The 22946-nt window shown below is 36.4% G+C and overlaps 1 protein-coding gene across 7 annotated transcripts in view; it reads right to left on the reverse strand.

Moving 5' to 3' along the window:
• USP15 (ubiquitin specific peptidase 15) overlaps positions 1–22946 on the reverse strand; it is a 129213-nt gene that overhangs the window by 87277 nt on the left and 18990 nt on the right. For all 7 annotated transcript variants that reach the window (XM_004006508.5, XM_004006507.5, XM_042246978.1 and 4 more), the window contains exons 2-3: positions 17537–17664; positions 2671–2801 (exon numbers count right to left, since the gene is read on the reverse strand). In XM_004006508.5, coding sequence (XP_004006557.1) covers positions 2671–2801; positions 17537–17664 — 259 coding nt within the window. The remainder of the gene's footprint in view (positions 1–2670; positions 2802–17536; positions 17665–22946) is intronic.

Here is a 22946-nt window from a genome sequence, read left to right on the forward strand (position 1 = left end):
TCTCTTGGATTTTGGTTCCACTATACTTCCTGCCTATTTGCCTGTTTTGTTTCTGGTTTTAAGCTGAATGCTTGATATTTCAAGTGAGACATTTTAGTGATGATCTGAGGCCTAGGAAGATGGTCATCTTTGTTTCTACATGAGAGCAGGGGTACTACCAGTTCTAGATTTCTTAATGCAATCAAATTAGTAAAATTTGAAGCTTCAGATTCTAAAAAACTAGTCAAGTCTATTCTTTTAAGTAAGTTCTACTGACATCAGGGTCTGTTCTTTATGTGAATCTACTGGGATCAGAAGCATAGCAAAAAGGGAAATTCCCAGACTTACTGATTTAAACTAATATCGCAGCACCTGGTCCCATCACTTCATGGCAAATAGATGGGGAACCAGTGTCAGACTTTATTTTTGGGGGGCTCCAAAATCACTGTAGATGGTGACTGCAGCCATGAAATTAAAAGATGCTTACTCCTTTGGAAGGAAAGTTATGAACAACCTAGATAGCATGTTCAAAAGCAGAGACATTACTTTGCAACAAAGGTCCATCTAGTGAAAGCTATGGTTTTTCCACTAGTCATGTACAGATGTGAAAGTTGGACTATAAAGAAAGCTGAGCACCGAAAAATTGATGCTTTTGAACTGTGTTGTTGGAAAAGACTCTTGAGAGTCCCTTGGACTGCAAGGAGATCCAACCAGTCCATCCTAACGGAAATCAGTCCTGAATAGTCATTGGAAGGACTGATGCTGAAGTTGAAACTCCAATACTTTGGCCACCTGATGTGAAAAACTGACTCATTAGAAAAGACCCTGATGCTGAGAAAGATTGAAGGCAGTAGGAAAAGAGGACGAGAGAGGATGAAATGGCTGGATGGCATCACTGACTCAATGGATGTGAGTCCTGAGTAAACTGCGGGAGTTGGCGATGGACAGGGAGGCCTGGCGTGCTGCAGCCCATGGGGTTGCAAACAGTCGGACGCGACTAAGTGACTGGACTGAACTGATTTAAGTTTGAAGGAAGACATTTTAATAGGTACTCTAGATAGTTTAATATACACTAAAGTTTGAAAATTATTTTACAAGTGAAGCAAATTCCAACTGCCTCATTAAAAATAAATATATAACCTAATAGACTTCTTGGGCTTCCCTGGTGGCTCAGATGGTAAACAATCTGCCTATGTTTGGGAGAATCCAGGTTAAATCCCTAGATCGGGAAGATCCCCAGGAGAAGTGAATGGCTACCCATTCCAGTATTCTTATCTGGGAAACCCTAGGGATTGAGAAGCCTGGCAGGCTTCAGTTGGACACGACTTAGCAACTAAACAACAAGACTTCTTAAACTTTTTTCCTTCTCCCTATATGAAGTCTTCATGATCTTTATCTTCTTTAATTTGCTTATCAGACAGAGTTCAAGAAATGCCAATAAGGCCTCTTTCAAGAAGAAATGTCAAAGGAGTTGTCAGCTGATTGGTTTACTATATGATATTCTACATTTATTAAGGAAAAAATATGTGTCATTAATGTTGAATTAATACAAGTCAATACATTTGAAGATATTCTAGACATAGGTTTTCCTTTACCCAGGAATAAAAGTCTTCTTCTAGAGAGTTTTACAGCTAAATATTTTATCCTTCAAATGGTCAAAACACTCAGTTCTATAGGAACTATAGATAAAAACCACAGGCCATTATATATACACACATATACACGTGTGTGACCAGTTGTGTCCGACTCTGCGACCCCATGGACTGCAGCCCTCAAGGCTCCTCTGCCCAAGGAATTTTCTAGGTGAGATTACTGGAGTAATTATATATATATATATATATATATATATAAAATTTATTTATGGCTCGGATTGCTAGAAGAGATGAATCTTAACTTTAAATTGGCTATAAGATTGAGTGAAATTAAGGAACAAAACTAAACTAAATCAAAGGCATATTCACATTCTATTTAGAGAACAAAATTCAATTCTATACCTAAACCACAGATATACAAATACAAACTGTTAATATATCAACTTTGTAGCATCAGTTTCAAATAAATCCAATTATGGTTTGGTCTACTAGAAGTTTAAACCCTTGTGTTATATAATTGGCTTTTTAATCATTTTTATGTGGAAATAAAACCAGATAAATAATTCTGCTCCCCTTGACTACACTATCAAATACTTGTATAAGGTTGACAGATCTACCTTAAGTGCTGGGTATTACTCTACTATTGCAATACTGACACTTTCATAAATGACTTTTCAGTTCCCTAAAATAAAGAAAATGGGTCATTTTTAATGTTTCTAGACTGTAATTATAAACCTTAAAATCAGGATAAGAAAAACAACTGCCTTTTCAAGTTTTAAGAAAATTTAAGTATGTGAACTCACGTGGCTTTCTAAAAGATCCTGAACCTTGCTACCTCTGTCCTCACTTCCTCACCTATAAACCGGGGATAATAATACTTTCCTTAGAAAGACTTTTCATGAGGATTAAATTAGTTAATAATGTATATGATGTGCTTATATCAGTAGCTAGCATACAATGCACCCTCCCTCTATGTGTGTACAGTAACAAATTGATGGTCTTTTTCTTCAAGACAACTGAGGCTTCATAAGTCACGGAAATTAACAACAAAATATGAACTGTTTAAGAAGAATATTTCTATTCATTTCTTGATATGTACCTTTCGTGCTATTGGTTCCTGACCTTCCATCAATGTGTACCAGCTGACAAGTTTATTCCAGCCCTCAGTTGGCAACAGTATGTAATCCAATTCATCAATAAGGTGCTCCTTAAGTGACTGGGCATCGCCATCTACAAAAGAGAAAATAAAATCAATACAAAAAAGAAGTAATACTACATAGCTCTAAATACTGTGGTCGAACATATTACAAATTATGTAAATTCATGAAGACTAATTCAGGTATTTAAATAATGAGTTTTGAAAGAAGCTCTGAAAAGGTTCACAAAGTTAAATCTAGGCATTTCAAAATAAACTGTTGCTTTACAAAGTTTCAGCATGTACCATTAGTCAACCAACAGTGTTTTAAAAAGTAACTTTTCTATTATTTAACTCTTAAAGAAATACTAAACTGTTGGTCAGAGGATCCCAATGAAGAGTGTTTCCCAAATATTTTGAGTATCAGAGATCTGTCACACAGTAATAGTGATCACTCCAGCATTAGCTGATGAAGAACATTCAGAAACAAATCAATAACCTTTTACAATGATACCAAAGCACATGGGCTGAGAATCATGATGGAAATCACAAAAGGGTATCTCATTACTCCAGAGAGTCCACAATCTAGATTCCTCCACAGATCCAGAGTTGAGGTAGTTGCTCAGTTATGGTTCTAATTCTATGATCCATTTTCAAAATTCCAGTTGAATAGGGCAGGCCAGAGATCTGGAAGCAATACTGTGAGCTGTACCTACATCACAGTCCTAATCTGAGACTCACTGATTATTATTTGGTCCTTTACTTGAATTTCCAAAGTGTAGAAAACAGAAACAAATAGTTTACTGAGTTATTTGTAAATAACTCAAAAATATAGAGAAGATTTTCTCATTCTGAGTCAGCAGTGAATTAACAAACATGGGAAGCAAAATTGTTCCAGGCAGCATTTCAATGATAAAGTACTACTTTTAACTAGATACAACGATAAAAATCAAGAAGCAAGACAAATGCTTTAAAAAAAATTATTTACTCTATGTAGGATCAATCTGTGGTTATAAAATCATACAAACCTTTGAGAAAAACTATGCTTCATATTGAACAGAAATGAGAACACTCTGAATTTTATATGAACTTCAATAGCTGGCACAAAGTAAGTATTAATTTTAAAGCTCAGTTTAAAAAATTCTTAGTTATAACTTTATTAAATTCTTGATGAGACTGACTATTTGGAACAAATTTTCAAAACCCTCTGAAAGTGAAACTCTCTCATGCATCATGTACTAAGTCATGTCATAGCAGATGATCATGTTATCTCAGTCAATTCTCGAAACAGTTCTATAAGATGAATATCTATTTTAGATTAAAAAATACATTCAAAGAAATCAAGTAAATTGCCCAAAAAATTCACACAGAAAATTGTAGGTACAAGGAAAGGTACCATTATGGAAAATACTTCTATCTCAGTTGATTTTCAAAACAATATTATGAAGTAGATAGCTCCATTTTACTTAGTAAATAGATTCAGGTATTGATTAACCTGCCCAAGCTCACATACAGAAAATTACAGGCTAGACTCATACATGTATATATTTACACTAATATCCATTTTCTTTCCACTATAATAGGCTGCTTCAAAATAAATTTAGGGAAAGAAAAAAAGTTTAAAAATTAAGATGTCTATGTTATTCTCCACAATAATTCAAGAGTCTGGGTAAATGATTTTATTATGTGACAGAATCAAACAGTAATGTATGTCTAGTTGTTGTTTAGCCACTAAGTTGTATCCAACTCTTTTGCAACCCCATGGGCAGCAGCCGGCCAGGCTTCGCTGTCCATGAGATTTCACAGGCAATACTGAAGTGGGATGGCATTTCCCCCTCCAGGGGATCTTCTCAACCCAGGGATCAAATCCATGTCTCCCACACCGGCAGGCAGATTCTCTACCACTAGGCCACCTGGGAAGCCCTATAGTGGATAAAATAAAATGATCAATTTTTGAATCATTTTTAAGGGAGGAAGAACCCTAAACACAGAACCTCTCATTTTTCTTACTTCTGTTTTTGATATAAAATTGATATCAAAACTGCTGAGATTTAAAGGGTAAAATTTGTTGTTGTGACACAGCAATACAAGTGTGAAATCATCATTACTAAAACGATAAATGTATCCATCGGCATCACCCCTCACCCCCTGGCCACAAAGGCTTCCCTGTCGCCCATTTTTTGGGTGTCATCTCTCCTTCCTGTCCATCCAGGTTCACTGTCCTGTGCCCTGAAAACTGTTTATCTGTGTTTTCCAACTGTAGACTAATTTGCATTTTCTAGATTATATAAAATTGGTCTGTACTGCTTTATTTGGTGTCATTTATGCTGCATCATTATCTTGAAATCCATCCATATTTTTCTGTGTCAAGAGTTTATTCCTTTTAACTGCCAAGTAGGATTTCATTACTTTATATGAACATTCTGTAATTTGTTTATTCATTCAGCTACTGATGGGCATTTTGGACTGTTTCCAATTTTCTCTACAAGTAACACTGATATGAACACTTATGTGTAGGTTTTCTCTTCATTTCTCTTGGGTAAATACTGAGGTGTGGAATGGTTGGTTCCTATGGTAAATGTATATTTAGCTTTTTAAGAAACTGCAAGACTATTTCATTAGCCAAAATAGTGTATGAAAGTTCTACTTGCTCTACAGCCTCATCAATACTTGGAACGGATTTATCTTTTAATTTGAATCATTCTAAATGATTCAAATCATGCACAGTGGGACCTCACTGTGGTTTTAATCTTCATTCTTCTAATGACTAGTGATGTTGAGTATTTTTACATGTGCTTTCTGAAAACACCACCTTCTCTGGTGAGGCATCTGTTTAAGCCTTTTGTCTATTTTTTCCACTGGGCTTTATGGAATTCTTTATTCTGCATATATTTTATCAGCTAAGTAATTTGCAAATACTTTCTCCCACATTGTGGTTTATCTTTTCCTTCTCTTAACAGTGTTATTTGAAGAAGCTTTTGTTGATGGTGAATTACAAATCATCAATTTTTCCCTTTTTCAAATGTGCTTTTTAATTCACACTTAAGAAATCTTTGCCTAACCCAGTGTCACAAAAATCTTCTCCTAATTTTTTCCTAAGAGTTTCATAGTTTTGGTTTTTACATTTAAGTCTATGGTGTGTTTTGAGTTAATTTTGTATATGGTGCTGGGTGTAGGCCAAAGTTCATTTGTTTCTGGCAAATAGATACTTAACGCTCAAGCAGCATTCATCTATTTGGAAGACTTCACTGAATTTCTCTTACATTTTTATGTACAATGAATTGGCCATACATGTGTGGATCTACTACTGGATCCTATAATATGTTCAACTGATTTACCTCTCACACTATATAGAAATACTAATTTAAAATTGATCAGAGACAGAAATGTAACCGCCCAAACTCAAAAACTTTTAGAAGAAATCATGTCTTTTCTGATCCTGGATTAGGTGATGCTTTCTGCAACAAAATCACAAGCAACCAAAGGAAAAAAATAGATTAACTGGACTTCATCAGAATTAATTTGCACTTGAGAGGCACCATCAAGAAAGTAAAAGACATACACAGAATGGGAGACAATTTTTGGAAATCTTGTTTGATAAGGGACTAGTATCCAGAATACATAAACAACTCTTAAAACCTAACAGTAAACAGACAAATAACCCGATTAAAAACAGAGCACAGGATCTGAATATTTTTCCAAACAGATATAAGCAGCACAGATATGACACTTAACATCATCAATCATTACGGAAATCAAAATAACAAACAGATATAAAAATAACAAATATAAGTCAAAGTAACAATAGATATCAGCTCATTGGAAAAGACCTTGACCCTTGGAAAGACTGAAGGCAGGAGGAAAAGGGGGCTAAAGAGGATGAAATGTTTGGATAGCATCACTGACTTAAAGGACGTGAGTTTGAGCAAACTCCAAGAGACAGTGAAAGACAGGGAAGGCTGGCACCACCGGGTCGCAAAGAGTCAGACCTGACTTAGCAACTGAACAACAACCACCATTTCATACCCATTAGGATGGCTATAATACAAAAGAATAGACAATAATAAAGTCTGGCAAGGTGTGGAGGAACTGGTACCCTACTTGCTGCTGGTGGGAATGTAAAATGGTTGCAACTATTTTGGAAAAGTTAAGCAATTCTTCAAATAGTTAAACACAGAGTTACTATATGACCAAGAACACATCTACACAAAAATTCGTACATGAATAGTTCATGAATGAATTATTCATTCATAGCCAGAAAGTGAAAACAACCCAAATGTCCATCAGTTGATGAACGGATAAATTAAATGTGGTATATCTCTATACAATGGAAAATTATCCATCCACTAAAAAAAGAATAAAATACTGATTCATGCCACATGAATGACACTTGAAAACTTTGTGCCAAGCAAAAGAAGTCCAATACTATGGACACATATTGTTTGATTCCATTTAGATGAAATGTTCACAAAAGGAGAATCCACAGAGACAGAAAATATATTAATGATTGCCTAGGGCTGGGGTCTTGAGAGGGGATGAAGAGTGACTGCTAATGGATATGAAGTTTCTTTCTGGGGTGATGAAAATTTTGTGGAATTAGACGATGGTGATAGTTATAAAACTATGAATATAAAAAAAGAAAGCCAATGAATTACAGAATTTCAAAGGATGAAATTTATGGTGTGGCAAAGAGTTGGACATGACTGAGTGAAGTGAAGTGAACTGAACCGAAACTCTCATTTTTTAAAAAGCCTACTAGGAATGTGATTTGAAATTGTGTTTAATCTGCAGACTGAGTGGAGGAATTAAACAATACTGAGTTTTTTGATCCAATAACATAATTTATCTCTTTATTTAGGCTTTAATTTATCTCAGCAATATCCTGTAGTTTTTAGTTTACATGTATTATAGATTTATCTGCATTTTATATTTTGGTGCTATTATAAAATATGTTTTTAAAATTTAAATTCATGTTAGTCCATTTTTAATGTACAAGAAACACAACTGGTTTTTGAGTAATGGTCTTGTATCCTATAGGCTAATTTCGTTTATTAATTCTAGAAGGTTTGTTTTTGTAGATTTTATTGAATTTTCTACATAGACACAGGTATTTGTGAATAAAGGAAGACTTATTACTTCTTCCTATACAATCTGTAGATCTTTTACTTTTTCTTTTTGCTTTATTAAACACTGTCTAGAACCTCCAGTACAATCTCGGCTTAGAGTTGAGAGTAGGCATCTTTGCTTTTCCCTGATTTTAGAGGGAAAGCATTCAGTCTTTCACTGTTGAGTATGTCATCTGTAGATGTCCATTTTCACAGATGCCCATTCTGAGGTTGAGGAAGTTTCTTTGTATTTTACTTTTTTATATAGTATTTTGGTAATGTTCTTTCTATATACCTATCCTCTTTATTTTTGGACTTGATTTACTAAAATTCTGTTAATAATAGATGCACGTATGTTCATCAGGGGTATACTGGTTGAGAACTTTTTTTTCTTGAAATGTCTCTCTTAGACTTTGGTATCAAAGTAACGCTGGTTTCACTGCATGAAGCAGTCTCTCCTAATTTTTGAAAAGAGCTTCTGTTGAACTGGCATAATTCTCTTAAACAGCACTGGTAGAATTCACTCGTGGCACCATCAAGGTCTGATGCTTTCTTTGTGAGGAAATTTTAAACTATAAATTCAACTTCTTTAATTGATATAGGGTTCTTCAGAGAATTCATTCTTTTGGAATGGGCTTTATTAGTTTTCATTTTTCAAGAAATATTTCTTTATTGTCCTTTTGCTATTTGTAGATTTCTATACATATGGTACTAGCATGTGAGATGAGTGCAATTGTGCGGTAGTTTGAGCATTCTTTTGCATTGCCTTTCTTTGGAATTGGAATGAAAACTGACCTCTTCCAGTCTTGTGGCCACTGCTGAGTTTTCCAAATTTGCTGGCATACTGAATGCAGCACTTTCACAGCATCATCTTTCAGGATTTGAAATAGCTCCACTGGAATGCCATCACCTCCACTAGCTTTGTTCGTAGTGATGCTTTCTAAGGCCCACTTGACTTCACATTCCAAGATGTCTGGCTCTAGATTAGTGATCACATCATCATGATTATCTGGGCCGTGAAGATCTTTTTTGTACAGTTCTTCTGTGTATTCTTGCCACCTCTTCTTAATATCTTCTGCTTCTGTTAGGTCCATACCATTTCTGCCCTGTATTGTGCCCATCTTTGCATGAAATGCTCCCTTGGTATCTCTAATTTTCTTGAAGAGATCTTTAGTCTTTCCCATTCTGTTGTTTTCCTCTATTTCTTTGCACTGATCGCTAAAGAAAGCTTTCTAATCTCTTCTTGCTATTCTTTGGAACTCTGCATTCAGATGCTTATATCTTTCCTTTTCTCCTTTGCTCTTCGCTTCTCTTCTTTTCAGAGCTATTTGTAAGGCTCCCCAGACAGCCATTTTGCTTTTTCGCATTTCTTTTCCAGGGGGATGGTCTTGATCCCTGTCTCCTGTACAATGTCACAAACCTCATTCCATAGTTCATCAGGCACTCTATCTATCAGATGTAGGCCCCTAAATCTATTTCTCACTTCCACTGTAGAATCATAAGGGATTTTATTTAGGTCATACTTGAATGGTCTAGCAGTTTTCCCTACTTTCTTCAATTTGAGTCTGAATTTGGTAATAAGGAGTTCATGATCTGAGCCACAGTCAGCTCCTGGTCTTCTTTTTGTTGACTGTATAGAGCTTCTCCATCTTTGGCTGCAAAGAATATAATCAACCTGATTTCGGTGTTGACCATCTGGTGATGTCCATGTATAGAGTCTTCTCTTGTGTTGTTATAAGAGGGTGTTTGCTATGACCAGTGCATTTTCTTGGCAAAACTCTATTAGTCTTTGCCCTGCTTCATTCCGCATTCCAAAGCCAAATGTAAAGTAATGCTCAAAATTCTCCAAGCCAGGCTTCAGCAATATGTGAACCGTGAACTCCCTGATGTTCAAGCTGGTTTTAGAAAAGGCAGAGGAACCAGAGATCAAATTGCCAACATCCGATGGATCATGGAAAAAGCAAGAGAGTTTCGGAAAAACATCTATTTCTGCTTTATTGAGTATGCCAAAGCTTTTGACGGTGTGGATCACAATAAACTGTGGAAAATTCTGAAAGAGAAGGGAATACCAGACCACCTGACCTGCCTCTTGAGAAATCTGTATGCACATGAGGAAGCAACAGTTAGGACTGGACATGGAACAACAGACTGGTTCCAAATAGGAAAAGGAGTATGTCAAGGCTGTATATTGTCACCCTGCTTCTTTAACTTATATGCAGAGTATATCATATTACATATTACAGCTGGGCTGGAAGAAACACAAGCTGGAATCAAGACTGCTGGGAGAAATATCAATAACCTCAGATATGCAGATGACACTACCCTCATGGCAGAAAGTGAAGAGGAGCTTAAAAGCCTCTTGAGGAAAGTGAAAGAGGAGAGCGAAGAAGTTGGCTTAAAGCTCAACATTCAGAAAACGAAGATCATGGCATCCGGTCCCACCACTTCATGGGAAATAGATGGGAAACAGTGTCACACTTTATTTTTGGGGGCTCCCAAATCACTGCAGATGGTGACTGCAGCCATGAAATTAAAAGACACTGACTCCTTGGAAGAAAAGTTATGACCAAGACCTAGATAGCATATTGAAAAGCAGAGACTAATTGCTGACTAAGGTCCGTCTAGTCCAGGCTATGGTTTTTCCAGTGGTCATGTATGGATGTGAGAGTTGGACTGTGAAGAAGGCTGAGCGCCGAAGAATTGATGCTTTTGAACTGTGGTGTTGGAGAAGACTCTTGAGAGTCCCTTGGACTGCAAGGAGATCCAACCAGTCCATTCTGAAGGAGATCAGCCCTGGGATTTCTTTGGAAGGATTGATGCTAAAGCTGAAGCTCCAGTACTTTCGCCACCTCATGCGAAGAGTTGACTCATTGGAAAAGACTCTGATGCTGGGAGGGGTTGGGGGCAGGAGGAGAAGGGGCCGACAGAGGATGAGATGGCTGGATGGCATCACGGACTCGATGGACGTGAGTCTGAGTGAACTCCGGGAGATGGTGATGGACAGGGAGGCCTGGCGTGCTGCGATTCATGGGGTCGCAAAGAGTCGGACACTACTGAGCAACTGAACTGAACTGAACTGACTGATACATATGTTACCTCTCTTGTTCCTGATACCGGTAGTTGTGTCTTTTACCTTTCTCTTGTGATCAAACTAGGTCTTTATAAATTTTATTATCTTCATAAAAAACCAGTCTTTGGTTTCATTGATTTTCTCTATTATTCCTTTTATTTGATTTCTGTTCTGAACTTAGTATTTCCCTTCTGCTTGACTTACTTCAATTTGTTCTTATTTTTAGTTTCCTGAGTCAGTAACCGAGGTCACTGATTTGAGACCTTTCCTCTTCCTTATTCATGTTAAAAGACCTATAAATTTCTGTCCACATACAATTTATTTGCCTCCCACAAATTTTGATATGTTTTGTTTTCATTTTCATTTAGTTAAAATAGTTAGTTTCTTTGAGTTCTTTTGACTCATGAGTTACGCAGAAGCATGTAAGTTTTCAAACACTTGAAGATATTTCACCTCTGTTATAACCTTTCCTTTTCCTTACACATGTTAAAAGAGCTATAAATTACCCTCCACATACTACTTACCTGCCTTCCACAAATTTTGATGTTTTGTTTTCACTTTCATTTAGTTAAAAATACTTGCTAATTTCTTTGAGTTCTCTTTGACCCATGAGTTATGCAGAAGTATGTTAGTTTTCAAACACTTGAAGATGTTTCACCTCTCAGTTATTATTATCCCACTGTAGTAAGAAAACATATTTTGTATGATTTAACTCCTGCTAACTTTACTGAACCAGGTTTTATGCAAAATACAGTTTATCTAAATGCTTCATGTGAAAACCAAAAAGAATTTTCATTCTGCTGTTGTTCAGTGGGAATACAGTAAGTCCTCTATACATGAACAAGTTCCATTTCAAGAGTGTGTTCGTAAGTCCGACAAGGTTAGCCTAGGTATCTAACTAACACAATTGGCTACACAGTAATACACTATAATAGATTTACAACACTTTCCACACAAATAATATTTAAACACACACACACAAAATAAGGAAAACATTTTTAATTTTATAGTACAGTACCTTGAAAAGTATAGTAGTACATAGAGTACAACAGCTGGCATACAGGGGCTGGCATAGAGTGAACAAGCAAGAAGAGTTACTGATGGAGGCAGGAGAGGAGGTGGGAGATGGTAAGAGCTGAAAGACTGTCAGCAATAGGAGGCAGAAGGCAAGGTGCAATGTCACTCATGCCTGATGCTGATGACACAGGTTCTGAGTCCTGGCCCGATTCAATTCTATCTACCCTGTTGGAAAAACGATCCAGTGATGTCTGGGTAAGTAGTTCTCTTTTTTCTTGTCACAGATGACAGAGCAGCACTGGACTGCATTCTGAACAGCAGTGGCAAACTTCGTGTACCCTTCTACACTTGGGTCCCAGACCTCAAAAACAGTGCCTTCTCAAATAAAGAAACCCTTTGCCACTTCATGTGTCATTAATCTCTTCATTCTTCAGTTATTTCTTCTTCCTCTTGGCTTGCTTCATCCTTTCTCTGGGCCTCCAGTTCCATCAGGTCTTTATTAGGAAGCTCCTCATTTTGCACAGCAAGGAGGTCAATGAGGTCGTCCTCTTGCAGATCTAGCTCCAATTTTTTCCTGAGGCTCACTAAGTGGCTGAAGACCTCTTTTGATTCTTTATCCACCTTCTCAAATCCATGAAAATGATGCATAAATTATGGGTAAAAGTTGTTCCAAATCCCACTCATGATGACAACTAAACATCACACCAAGCAAAGTCAATGTTTTTTATGGGTTTGTACATGGTAGAGCCCTTCCAAAACTGTTGCAAGGTTGTTCCTGATTTGCCACCTGCCTTTATTGCCTGACAAAAAGTGCAACGTGAGTACTATTTCTTGAAAGCCACTATAACCCCCTAGATCCACAGGCTGGATAACTGACACAGTATTTGGTGGCAGATACACACTGGGATGAAAGTCATCCATGAACGGAGGGTGGCCGAGAGTACTGTTGAGCAGCAAAAGAATGCTGAATGGGATGTCTTTCCTCAAGCAGTATTTCTCAACTCTGGGATTAAATGGTGGAAAAACCAATCCTGGAAAATGGCCTGTGTAACCCAAGCTTTGGGGTTTCTCTTCCACACAAAAGGAAGAGAGTCCCTGTCTGTTTTTAAGGGCTCTTGGGTTCTCTGAATGAGAAACTAAAAGATGCTCTGGTTTCATACTGCCAGAAGCAGTGCCACCAAACAAAGAGAGTTAGCCTATCCTTTAGTGTTTTATAGCCTGGCATCAACTTTTCTTTCTTACTGATACAACTTTGGTCTGAATTCCTCTTCCAGTACAGTCCTCGCACCCACATTAAAAACCTGCTATAGTAAATACGTTCCTTCATCAATAATTTCTTAAAGCATTTCAGGAAATTTCCAGGCAGGTACCATACCTACACTCGCTGCCTTGGCACTTACCTTTACATTGTAAAGCTTGGCTCTAGCCTTGAATCGATAAAAGCAGTCATGGTTGGCTTTACAAGATGTGCCTTCTGATTTTTCACCATGTTTCTTCTTCAAGTCTTCATAAGGCTTTTAACTTTCTCTTGCATCAGCATTAAACTGAGAGCAACTCAGCTGACACTGATCCTGTATTCACAGACTGAGAAGTTTCTCCATCTCCTCCATTACTTTTCCACGCTTCTCTGGTATTACTGTCAACATCACTGGCATGGCATACTTCACATGTTCCAAGACTGAATGATTCATGTTATAAGAATAAGTGATCTTTACCATCTTTTTGCCTTGCTCCACTCTCTCAATTATTTTCACTTTTGTTTTGTTATTGCTTGGTGCTTCTTAGCAGTACCAGCTACATCACCACTGCTTTTATGCTTGCTCCTGAACATCCTGGGCTTGAAATAAAGATACTACACCACTGTACTTTGTACAGTACTTTACAGTAAAGTACACAAAAGCACAACCACTTGTAGAGGATGCAGGCATGTAACAACATATTCCAGACACACGAACCAACTTATATGACTGGATACGTGAATGCACGTACACATCTTTGAAAGTTCGCAGTTAGTATGTAGGGAACGTACTATACTGTATAAATGTCAGGACAAGCAGATTGATTTATTTCCTTTCTACTTTTTTGTCTACACTTTTTCTATTATTTATGGAGAGAATAGTTAGTACTGAAATATCCATCATATAATTATGGATATTTTTCTATTTCTCCTTGTGGTTCTGGTTCTGTCAGGTTTTGCTTCACATATTTTCAAGTGACGCCATTAGATGGGTATATATTTTTAGGATTATTATGTTTTCTTAATGAACTGTCCTGGCCCATTTACGATTATGAAATGAACTTTTATCCCTGATAATGTTCACTGTTCTAAATCTTAATGTCTGATATTAAAATGGCCACTCCAGCATTCTTTTGATTATAGTGTTGTATGTGTTCAGTTCAGCTCAATCACTCAGTTGTGTCCAACTCTTTGCAACCCCATGGACTGAAGTTAGTATGTGTCTTAGTTTTCTACTGCTAACAAATAACCATAGTAGCTTAAAACAATACCTATTTATAGTCTCACAGTTCTGTGGGTCAGAAGTTCAGGTGAGTTCAACTGGACTTTCTACTTAGGGTCTTACAAAGAGGAAATCAAGATGTCAGAAAGGCTTCTCTCCTATCTGAAGGCTCTGGGAAAGAATCTACTTCCAAGTTCATTCAGGTTGTTGGCAGAATTTAGTTCCTCATGGCTACAAGTATGAGGTGCCTGTTTTCTTGCTGGCTATAGGCACAACAATTCTCTTTGTGCCTAGATGACACCTGTCTTCTTTTTCATATAGTCCCATTTTCAAATCAGCAATGAGTTCTTCTCATGCTTTATATCCTAACTTCTGTAACTACCAGCCAGAGAAAGCTCTGCTTTCAAAGGGCATGTATGATCAGATAAAGCTCACTGGGATAATCTCCCTTTTGTCATATAACATAAATAATCACAGGAATGATATCCTAGTCTCAGGTTTCACTCACACTCAAAGGGGAGATGGTTATATAAGAGTGAGGATGACTGGAGGTTAGTCTTAGAATCTTTCAATCTCTATTTATACTCTGTATTTAAGGTGGGTTTCTGATAGACAGTATACAGTTGGGTCTTTATTTTTTAATCCAATCTTACATTCTCTACTTCAAATTTACATTAAACACAATTGTTCATAGAGCTGGGTTTAAATCTACCATCTCACTTGCTATTCACTTTCTATTTGTTTCATTTGCTTTGTGTTCTTCTCCACTTTAAAAAAAATTTTAAACATTGTTATTTCTCCTTATTATGCATTATATTTTCTGCCTCTTTGCATTCTGGGTACTATTTGTTGGATCCAAGATATTAAAAATTTTATCTTGTTGGATGGATGCTGGATATTTTTGTATTCCTGCTTCCCAGGTGGCATGTGGTAAAGAATCTAATCTGCCTGCCAATGCAGAAAACCCAAGAGACGCAGGTTCAATCCCTGGGTGGGGAACATACCCTAGAGAAGGAAATGGCCACCCACTCCAGTATTTTTGTCTGAGGGACAAAAATTCCAGGGACTGAGGAGCCTGGTAGGCTACAAGGCAAAATGTCAGAAACAACTGAGCACGCGTGCGTGCACACACACACACACACACACACACACACACAAATATTCTTCTGTTCTGTTCTAAGATGCAGTTAAGTTACTTGGAAATAGCCGCTTTCGATTTAGGACAAGAGTATTCATTTTGCCCTTCTATAGAGCCAAACCCATTCTCTGCAGTCTACTCCATGATTTATAACATTTTCCACTCTGGCTACTGTGAACACATTATTCTTGCTCCGTTATAAGTGAAAGCGAGGGTACTTATCAGTTAGATCCATTAAACTATAATTTCTTATGAACAGTGAACTGTAACATGCCTTCACTGATCAAGCTACTTTGTTTTTACAAAAACTCACATGTCCTCCAAGTTTCATAAAGTCTAAAAATAAGATACTTTCCTGAAATGTTTTTCAGGAACTTGCAATCAGCTGCGTTCAGTTCTAGGTAGAGCTAAGATTAAGACCACTAACTGTCCAACTGGGCTTGTATGAAGTGTCCAGTTGCTGACCTTTTGACGTGAGAGCGCCCACAATTCCACCCTCAGAACATGCTAACGCCTCCATTTTCTGAACATGTGTCTCATGGAGAAGCAAGCAGCTTACCTGCATCTGCACAAGAATGACTCACTTTTTCTTATCAATTACCCTTCCCCATGCTCTGCATACCTTGGACTACCCTGCTTCTTTATTTCCACAAACACCCTGAGTCCCTTGCTATCAGGTAGGTGGATTTGAGAGTTGTTCTCCCAACTCCTCACTTGGTTGCCTCACAAATAAATCCTTTCCCTGCTGCAAGCTTTGCCATCTCAGCATCTGGCTTGTAGCACATCCGGCAAATGAACCTGATTTGGTCACATGAACCTAAATGACTGCTCTAATTCTTTTGATAATTCTTTTCTGGGCCTTGGGTAGCTTGGCACACACATGCACTAGTCAACAGTCAGCTGAAGACTTACAAGAGTCTTCAGTGGTTGCTGTAGATCTCTAGGTCTCTCTTTCTCCTGACGTGCTGCTCATTACTCTCTGGTCCTCTGCCCTGGAAACTCTGGCTGCCTTGGTCTCCCTGGACTCCAAACTCTTTTCTCAACTAAGGGAGATTGCCAGGCTTTGCATGGGTCTCTCCTGTGCTATGTCTTGGAAACTCTCTCAGTACAGTAAGCTGAGGAAAACAGAGGGTTCAATTCATTTGTTTCATACTTCTCAGGGATCACTGTTCTTCACTGCCTGATGTCCAAAGTTCTGAGAACTGCTGTTTCATATATTTTGTCAGGGTTTTGGTTCATTTAAATGGAAAGATAAGTCTAGTCCTTGTTATTCCACCTAGGCCAGTAATCAAAGTTCTAGTACTTAGGTTTTATTGTCTTTAAATGTTACCAGAGTTTTAGAAGAGCTGGCAAGTATTATTAGTAAGGGTTGTAGAAAAATAATCCAAAAATCCAAGAATGTAACATATACCACTGCTCCCCAATTAAAGAAGTTATGTGTCCGTTAGGAAAATAATACACAATAGAGCATTTCCCCCAAACAGTAAGATAGTACTTTTCCCCAAAATAGTGAGATAGTACTTTCTAATTTACATTCTAGTCTTAAAAGGTAATAAACCCTTTTTACATCATAAATGACAAAATTTGTCATGATACAGAAGATTAATTATGATAAAATAATCTGAATTCATTAGGTCAAATCTATAATATAGTCGGCCCTCTGCATCCACAGGCAGGAAAACCATTCCAGAAAGTTCCAAAAACCAAAACTTGAATTTGCTATGTACCAGCAACTATTTACATAGCATTTATATTTCGTTAGGTATTAAAAGTAACCAACAAAAGACTTAAAATATATGGGAAGACATACATAGATTATATGCAAATATTATGCCATTTTATATAAGGGGCTTGAGCATCCATAGATTTTAGTATCTGAGAGGGATCATGTAACCAAACCCCACATGGATACCAACGGGATGGCTATATAAGAAATTTCTGGTTTATCAATTTATTTACATTAACATTTTCCACATTATATATGTTGACTATAACATATTAAAATGAACACATTTACAAACTTGATTTAAGGAAATAATACCTCTAAGAAGCCCAGAGTTATCGATGGGTCCAGGATAAACGTTTTGATCTCCCATCTGGTATTTGTCCCAACTGTCAAAGCCAACATACTTTTTCCACTGTTTGAACCAGCGACTATCCACGAGGTACCTTAAAAAAAGGAGAAATTGGTTAAAAAAAAAAAATCAAGAACTTTAAGAATAGCAGAAAAGCTATCTTTAAAAAAATATATATATATATATTTTTTAATGTGGACCATTTTGAATGAATTACAATGTTGCTTCTGTTTCATGTTTTGGTTTTTTGGCTGCAAGGCATGTGGGATCTTAGCTCCCCAACCAGGGCTCAAACCTGCATCCCCCACATTGGAAGGCGAAGTCTTAACCAATGGGCCACCAGGGAAGTCCCTCTATTTTTTATATTTCACTTTATATCAAAGTATATGTCTACTTCAAAGGATTACTGAGAATAACTAATGCCACAGTTGTAGAAGAGAAATATTTTACTTGTGTAAGGTATTTTTCTATTGTTCTAAAAAATATCTACTACAGACAACTACTGACATACACATTAAACAAAAAATCCTTAATAGAACTTAACAAAAAATGCAATAGCTGTTCAACACAATATGTGCCAACTGAACAAAAATTCAAATGACAATTAGAAGTCTCAATCAAGGTAAAATTTCACATGCAACACGGTAAAATGTTACATGAAAAATGGTTCTTTCACAAAAAACTTACAAATACAGTATGCTAATTGTATGTGTTTTATTGTATCTTTCAAGGAGTAAGGAAACAATTATTAAAGGTTTGGAAGACTGATTTTAGTAACTGTAATCAAAGTTTTAAAAGAAACTTTAAAAATAACTAGCTTCTTTACTAACAAAAGTTGATAGCAACAATACTGTTTCCCACTGTTTCTCATACATAAGTAAAATTTGCTGGGGCAAGCAACTGGTTTTTAATTTATTTCAGAAGTGTGAAACCAAGCACTATAACCATTACTGAAACTATAGTCACCCTATTTTCAAATACCTAAATTAGCTTTCTCATCAGATGACCAGTGACGGAAAAAGTAAAATAATAGTCTCTAGCAAAGAAAGCATAAAAAAATTATAAATCTAAAAAAACCATATAAATTTATATTATACCTACCATGCTTTGCCACTGGTTCATAATTATTTTAAAATTCTTTTCCAGAAACATTTTCCCTCACAGTTAACTAGGCTCAATCACAAACAAAAGCAAAGGTCAGCAAGATGTTTAAAGTCCACGTGTGTAGTCAAGTTTTTTAGAACATCATTCCAATGCTTCCATGCTTATATTCTATTCATAGAGCCCTGTAGGAATGAAATGCTATCTTTATGTCTGAAAATACCTGAAGTAAAGGCACCAACCTAACAAAACCCCACAATTTTTAAGGAATATTCATCAGCAGTTCGATTTCCTAAAAATGGGTAAGGCAGAATTATCTATACATGAGTATTCCAAACATACTATCAGGGTCATACAATGGAATGCCCACAAGTTGTAGATTTTGATCTATGAGGAAAAAAGAGAATTGAAAAACTAAGTTTTAAGAAAACCCCATTTGTAAAATAAACACAATAGGTTAGACTAGCAATGTCTTTATATGTTAAATTGAATAAAGAAAATTAGACTTAGCTGCATGGGTGCATGCGTGCTCAGTTGTGTCTGACTCTATGATGCTAAGGATGGTAGCCTGCCAGGCTTCTCCGTCCATGGGATTTCCCAGGCAAGAATCCTGGAGTGGGTTGCCATTTTGGTCTCCAGGGGATCTTTCTGATCTAGGGATTGAACCTTCGTCTCCTGCATTGGCAGGCAGGTTCTTTACCTCTGAGCCACCAGGGAAAGCCAATGAAACATGAGGGAAGCAGAAAAAAACAGGAGTATCTATTATGGAAATAATGTGTAGTCTTCTTAGGTGTACCTTGAAATTAGATAAAGTGGACATATAAATGGAAAAAAAAAAATCCAAGACATTTACATGGATTTGTTGTACTGTAAAAACTTTAATCTATTATAGACCTGCCCCAAACACGAGATTCCTCTATTTTAATTCATACAAGCCTAGGACAAAACCAACAGCTCAGCAAGATTTTCAATAAGTGAACAAAGACCTAAATCTATTATACATTTTCAACAGCACTCTTAATCTTTGATACGTTATTAAGGTCCAGATGCACCCAACTGTAGCTTCTCAGTTTCTTTTTTGAATAGTTTTAACTATTTGTAAAAGTTGGTATTTCATGGTTTTTATTCTTGAAATAGCAATCTTTACAAACAGTTATAACTGATTTTAAGATAGTCTAAAGTCGGTAACTTTGCCTAGTAGGTCTTGCATGATCTGATCTGCTCCTACCTCCCTCTTTAGTCTTAACTGGAGCCATTTTTCTTTTTGCTGAGATCTAGTTCCTGGACATACTGTCTTCTGCCTCATGGCTCCTTCTGCCTCAAATATTCCCCTACTGCTCTCACCACCTAGTTAACTCTTATTATCTTTCAGATAATTAAACATCACTTTTCTCAGGGAATCCTTCCATAAGCTTCTCCCCATTTCCTCTTAGTTTGGAAAAGAAAACACAAGATGGCAATCTCAGTTTACTAGTTCTCAAGACTCTTTATTCAGTTACAAGGATTACCTATAACAATAACAAAATAACTAACATTTGAGGTTTACTCCTGGGCAAGGCAAGTACTTCTAAGTACTTTAATATACTGACTCACTTACTCCTTTAACTACCCAATGAGGTGGGAACTCCTATAACTTCACAGGCACATAGAAATGAACTTGCCCAAAGTTACAAAGTCAGTGCCAGACCTATGATTAAGAAAATGTGTTAGTAGCATAGGGAGAAGCGAAAAGACCAATGAAAGCACAAAGAAACAAGAACCAGGCTCAAGTATTCAACATGTGTGGAACTACTCTATACTCTAAAAGCATCATTACAAACCAGTGTAGAAAGATCTGGATATACATACATGGAAAAAATTAATTAGAGCTCTACACCTCACATATATAGTCAGTAGTACTTGAAAAAGTTTAAGAAAACCTGAATGTGTTAAACATGACTGATACAAGGGAACAGTAACACAAAGTCTGCGTATGCTTAAGTACTACTTCACTCTATACAGTGCGAGGACTAGGGTAAAGCAAGTGAGATGCCAAGGGACCCTAACAGGGAGTGCATCCTTTTACACCCTAGGAGGCTTACTTGTCTCAGCCTAGCCCTAACTCCAAAACAAACACTAGATAAATGCAGAAAACTACCCAGCTATACTGAGTTGCACAGGTATGCACAAAACATAAATGTTTACATCTTACAGTCACCATGTGCATTATGAACTACACACTCCACATCTGTTACAATTTCTTGGTGCATTTTGGATAACCTTCCTTCTACCATTTCACAATAACTTACAGGCTGCAATGTTTTTGAATCCCACTTCAAGCAAATTTCCTCTTTTCAAAATAAAAACGGCATATTTTTGTGGTATTAGTGTATTTCTTAACCTTTAATAAATGTAAAACTATGCTACCATTTTTATTAGGTATCTTTTTTAAACAAATGGGTCACTGCCAAGAAATTTTCAAGTGCTGTGCCCCAACACTGTTTTCCCATATGCCCTGTGGGTTTTACTGCAATATAGCACAGTGATTTTCAGGAACACATGCTCTGTTACAGCAGAAACTGAACAAAAATAAATCACAGTTGGATTAAAAACATAAATGTGAATGCAAAAATATAATTTTTTAAAAGAGAATGGAGAAAACTCTTGTTACTTCAGAATATAGGAAGAGTAAACACAAAAAACAAAAACTCTTAAAAGTAAAGGTTGATAAAATTGCAAGGTTAAAATGAAAAGCTTCTGTTTAACAGAGGCACCAAGTAAAGAAAGACAGAGATTGGGAAAAATACTGCCTATAACCAACAAAGGATTAGAATACATGGAAAAACTCCTTTAATTTAAAAAGAAAAAAAGGACAATACACAGGACATCAGAATGGCCTCGAGACAAAGGAGAAAGTGTTCTATATCATTAGTAATGTAAAAAATACAAATTAATATCATACCACATCATTTGCATGAAATTGGTGAACACACAAGCACATGTACATGTGTCAATAATATTGTGTGGAGAAGATGTGTAGTAACTACAGTTCATAAACTACCAACTGGGGTACAAACTAGAATCCTCATTTTGGAGAATAATTTGGCAAATTTATTAAAGATGAAGATGTGCACACTGCAGAATTGCATATTGTCATTGCTAAGTCTTATAAGAAACTCTTGCACATATTTACAATACAACTTGTAATGTAGGTACATTACATATAACGCAACATAATTAGCAAATGGAAAACTAGAAAAGCTCCCTAATATCCACTCTTCCTATCATGACATATTATACAAAAACTCAAATGAAAAATACAGCTGCCAAGTATTAACATGGATAAATCTCAAAACTGCAATGTTAAATTAAAAAAATAGAAGCTGCAAAAGGATACATGTAATATAACACAAATATATTAAGATACAGATATGTACACACAGTATAACTATAGAAAAATTTTAAACATGCCACAAATAACAATATTCATAGATTCATGTATACATATTGAAAATATAAGTAAAGGGAATTATAAAAATCATTTCTGGATGGTGGCTCCCCGTGGCAAGAGAGGGAAGGGGTTAGGATGAGCGAAACAGGTACAGGGAGATTCAATTGTATTTGTAAAGCTTTTTTTTTTTTTAACTAACACAGGTTTACACAGGGGTTTTGTTACATTTTCCTTTGTATTCTGTTTTCTGAAGTAGTATACTTAATATGATCAATATGTTTCCTAATTAATACAGAATAACAGTTTATATGGGCTTCCCTGGTGGCTTAGTGGTAAAGAATCTACCTGCCAATGCAGGAGATACAGGTTTGACCTTTGGGTCATGAAGATTTCCAAAGAAGGAAATGGCAACCCATGCCAATATTCTTGCTTTGGAAATCCCATGAACAAATTGGACACAACCTAGCAACTAAACAATAACAATGGTTTATGTATAATCTTCATATACATGCACAAAATGAAAGAGTCAAAAAACATACAGACTATGAATAATATTGCAGTCAAACAAGCTGATAGCAAATAAGATTTCAAGCATAAAAACGGGACAAAAATATGTACAGAAAAATGTATAAAATGCATAGCTTTAGTTTTATTACTATTTACTTTTTTAAAGAAATTCATTATTTTCTATTATTATTATTTTCTATTACCTCATACTTATTTTATACTATCTCTTCCAAAAGAAAAGACCCTGACCCTGGGAAAGATTGGAGGCAGGAGAAGGGGATGACAAAGGACAAGATGGTTGGATGGCATCACCAACTTACTGGACATGAGTTTGAGCA

The sequence above is a fragment of the Ovis aries genome, chromosome 3 (genome assembly GCF_016772045.2).
Source record: "Ovis aries strain OAR_USU_Benz2616 breed Rambouillet chromosome 3, ARS-UI_Ramb_v3.0, whole genome shotgun sequence".
Taxonomy (NCBI): Eukaryota; Metazoa; Chordata; class Mammalia; order Artiodactyla; family Bovidae; genus Ovis; species Ovis aries.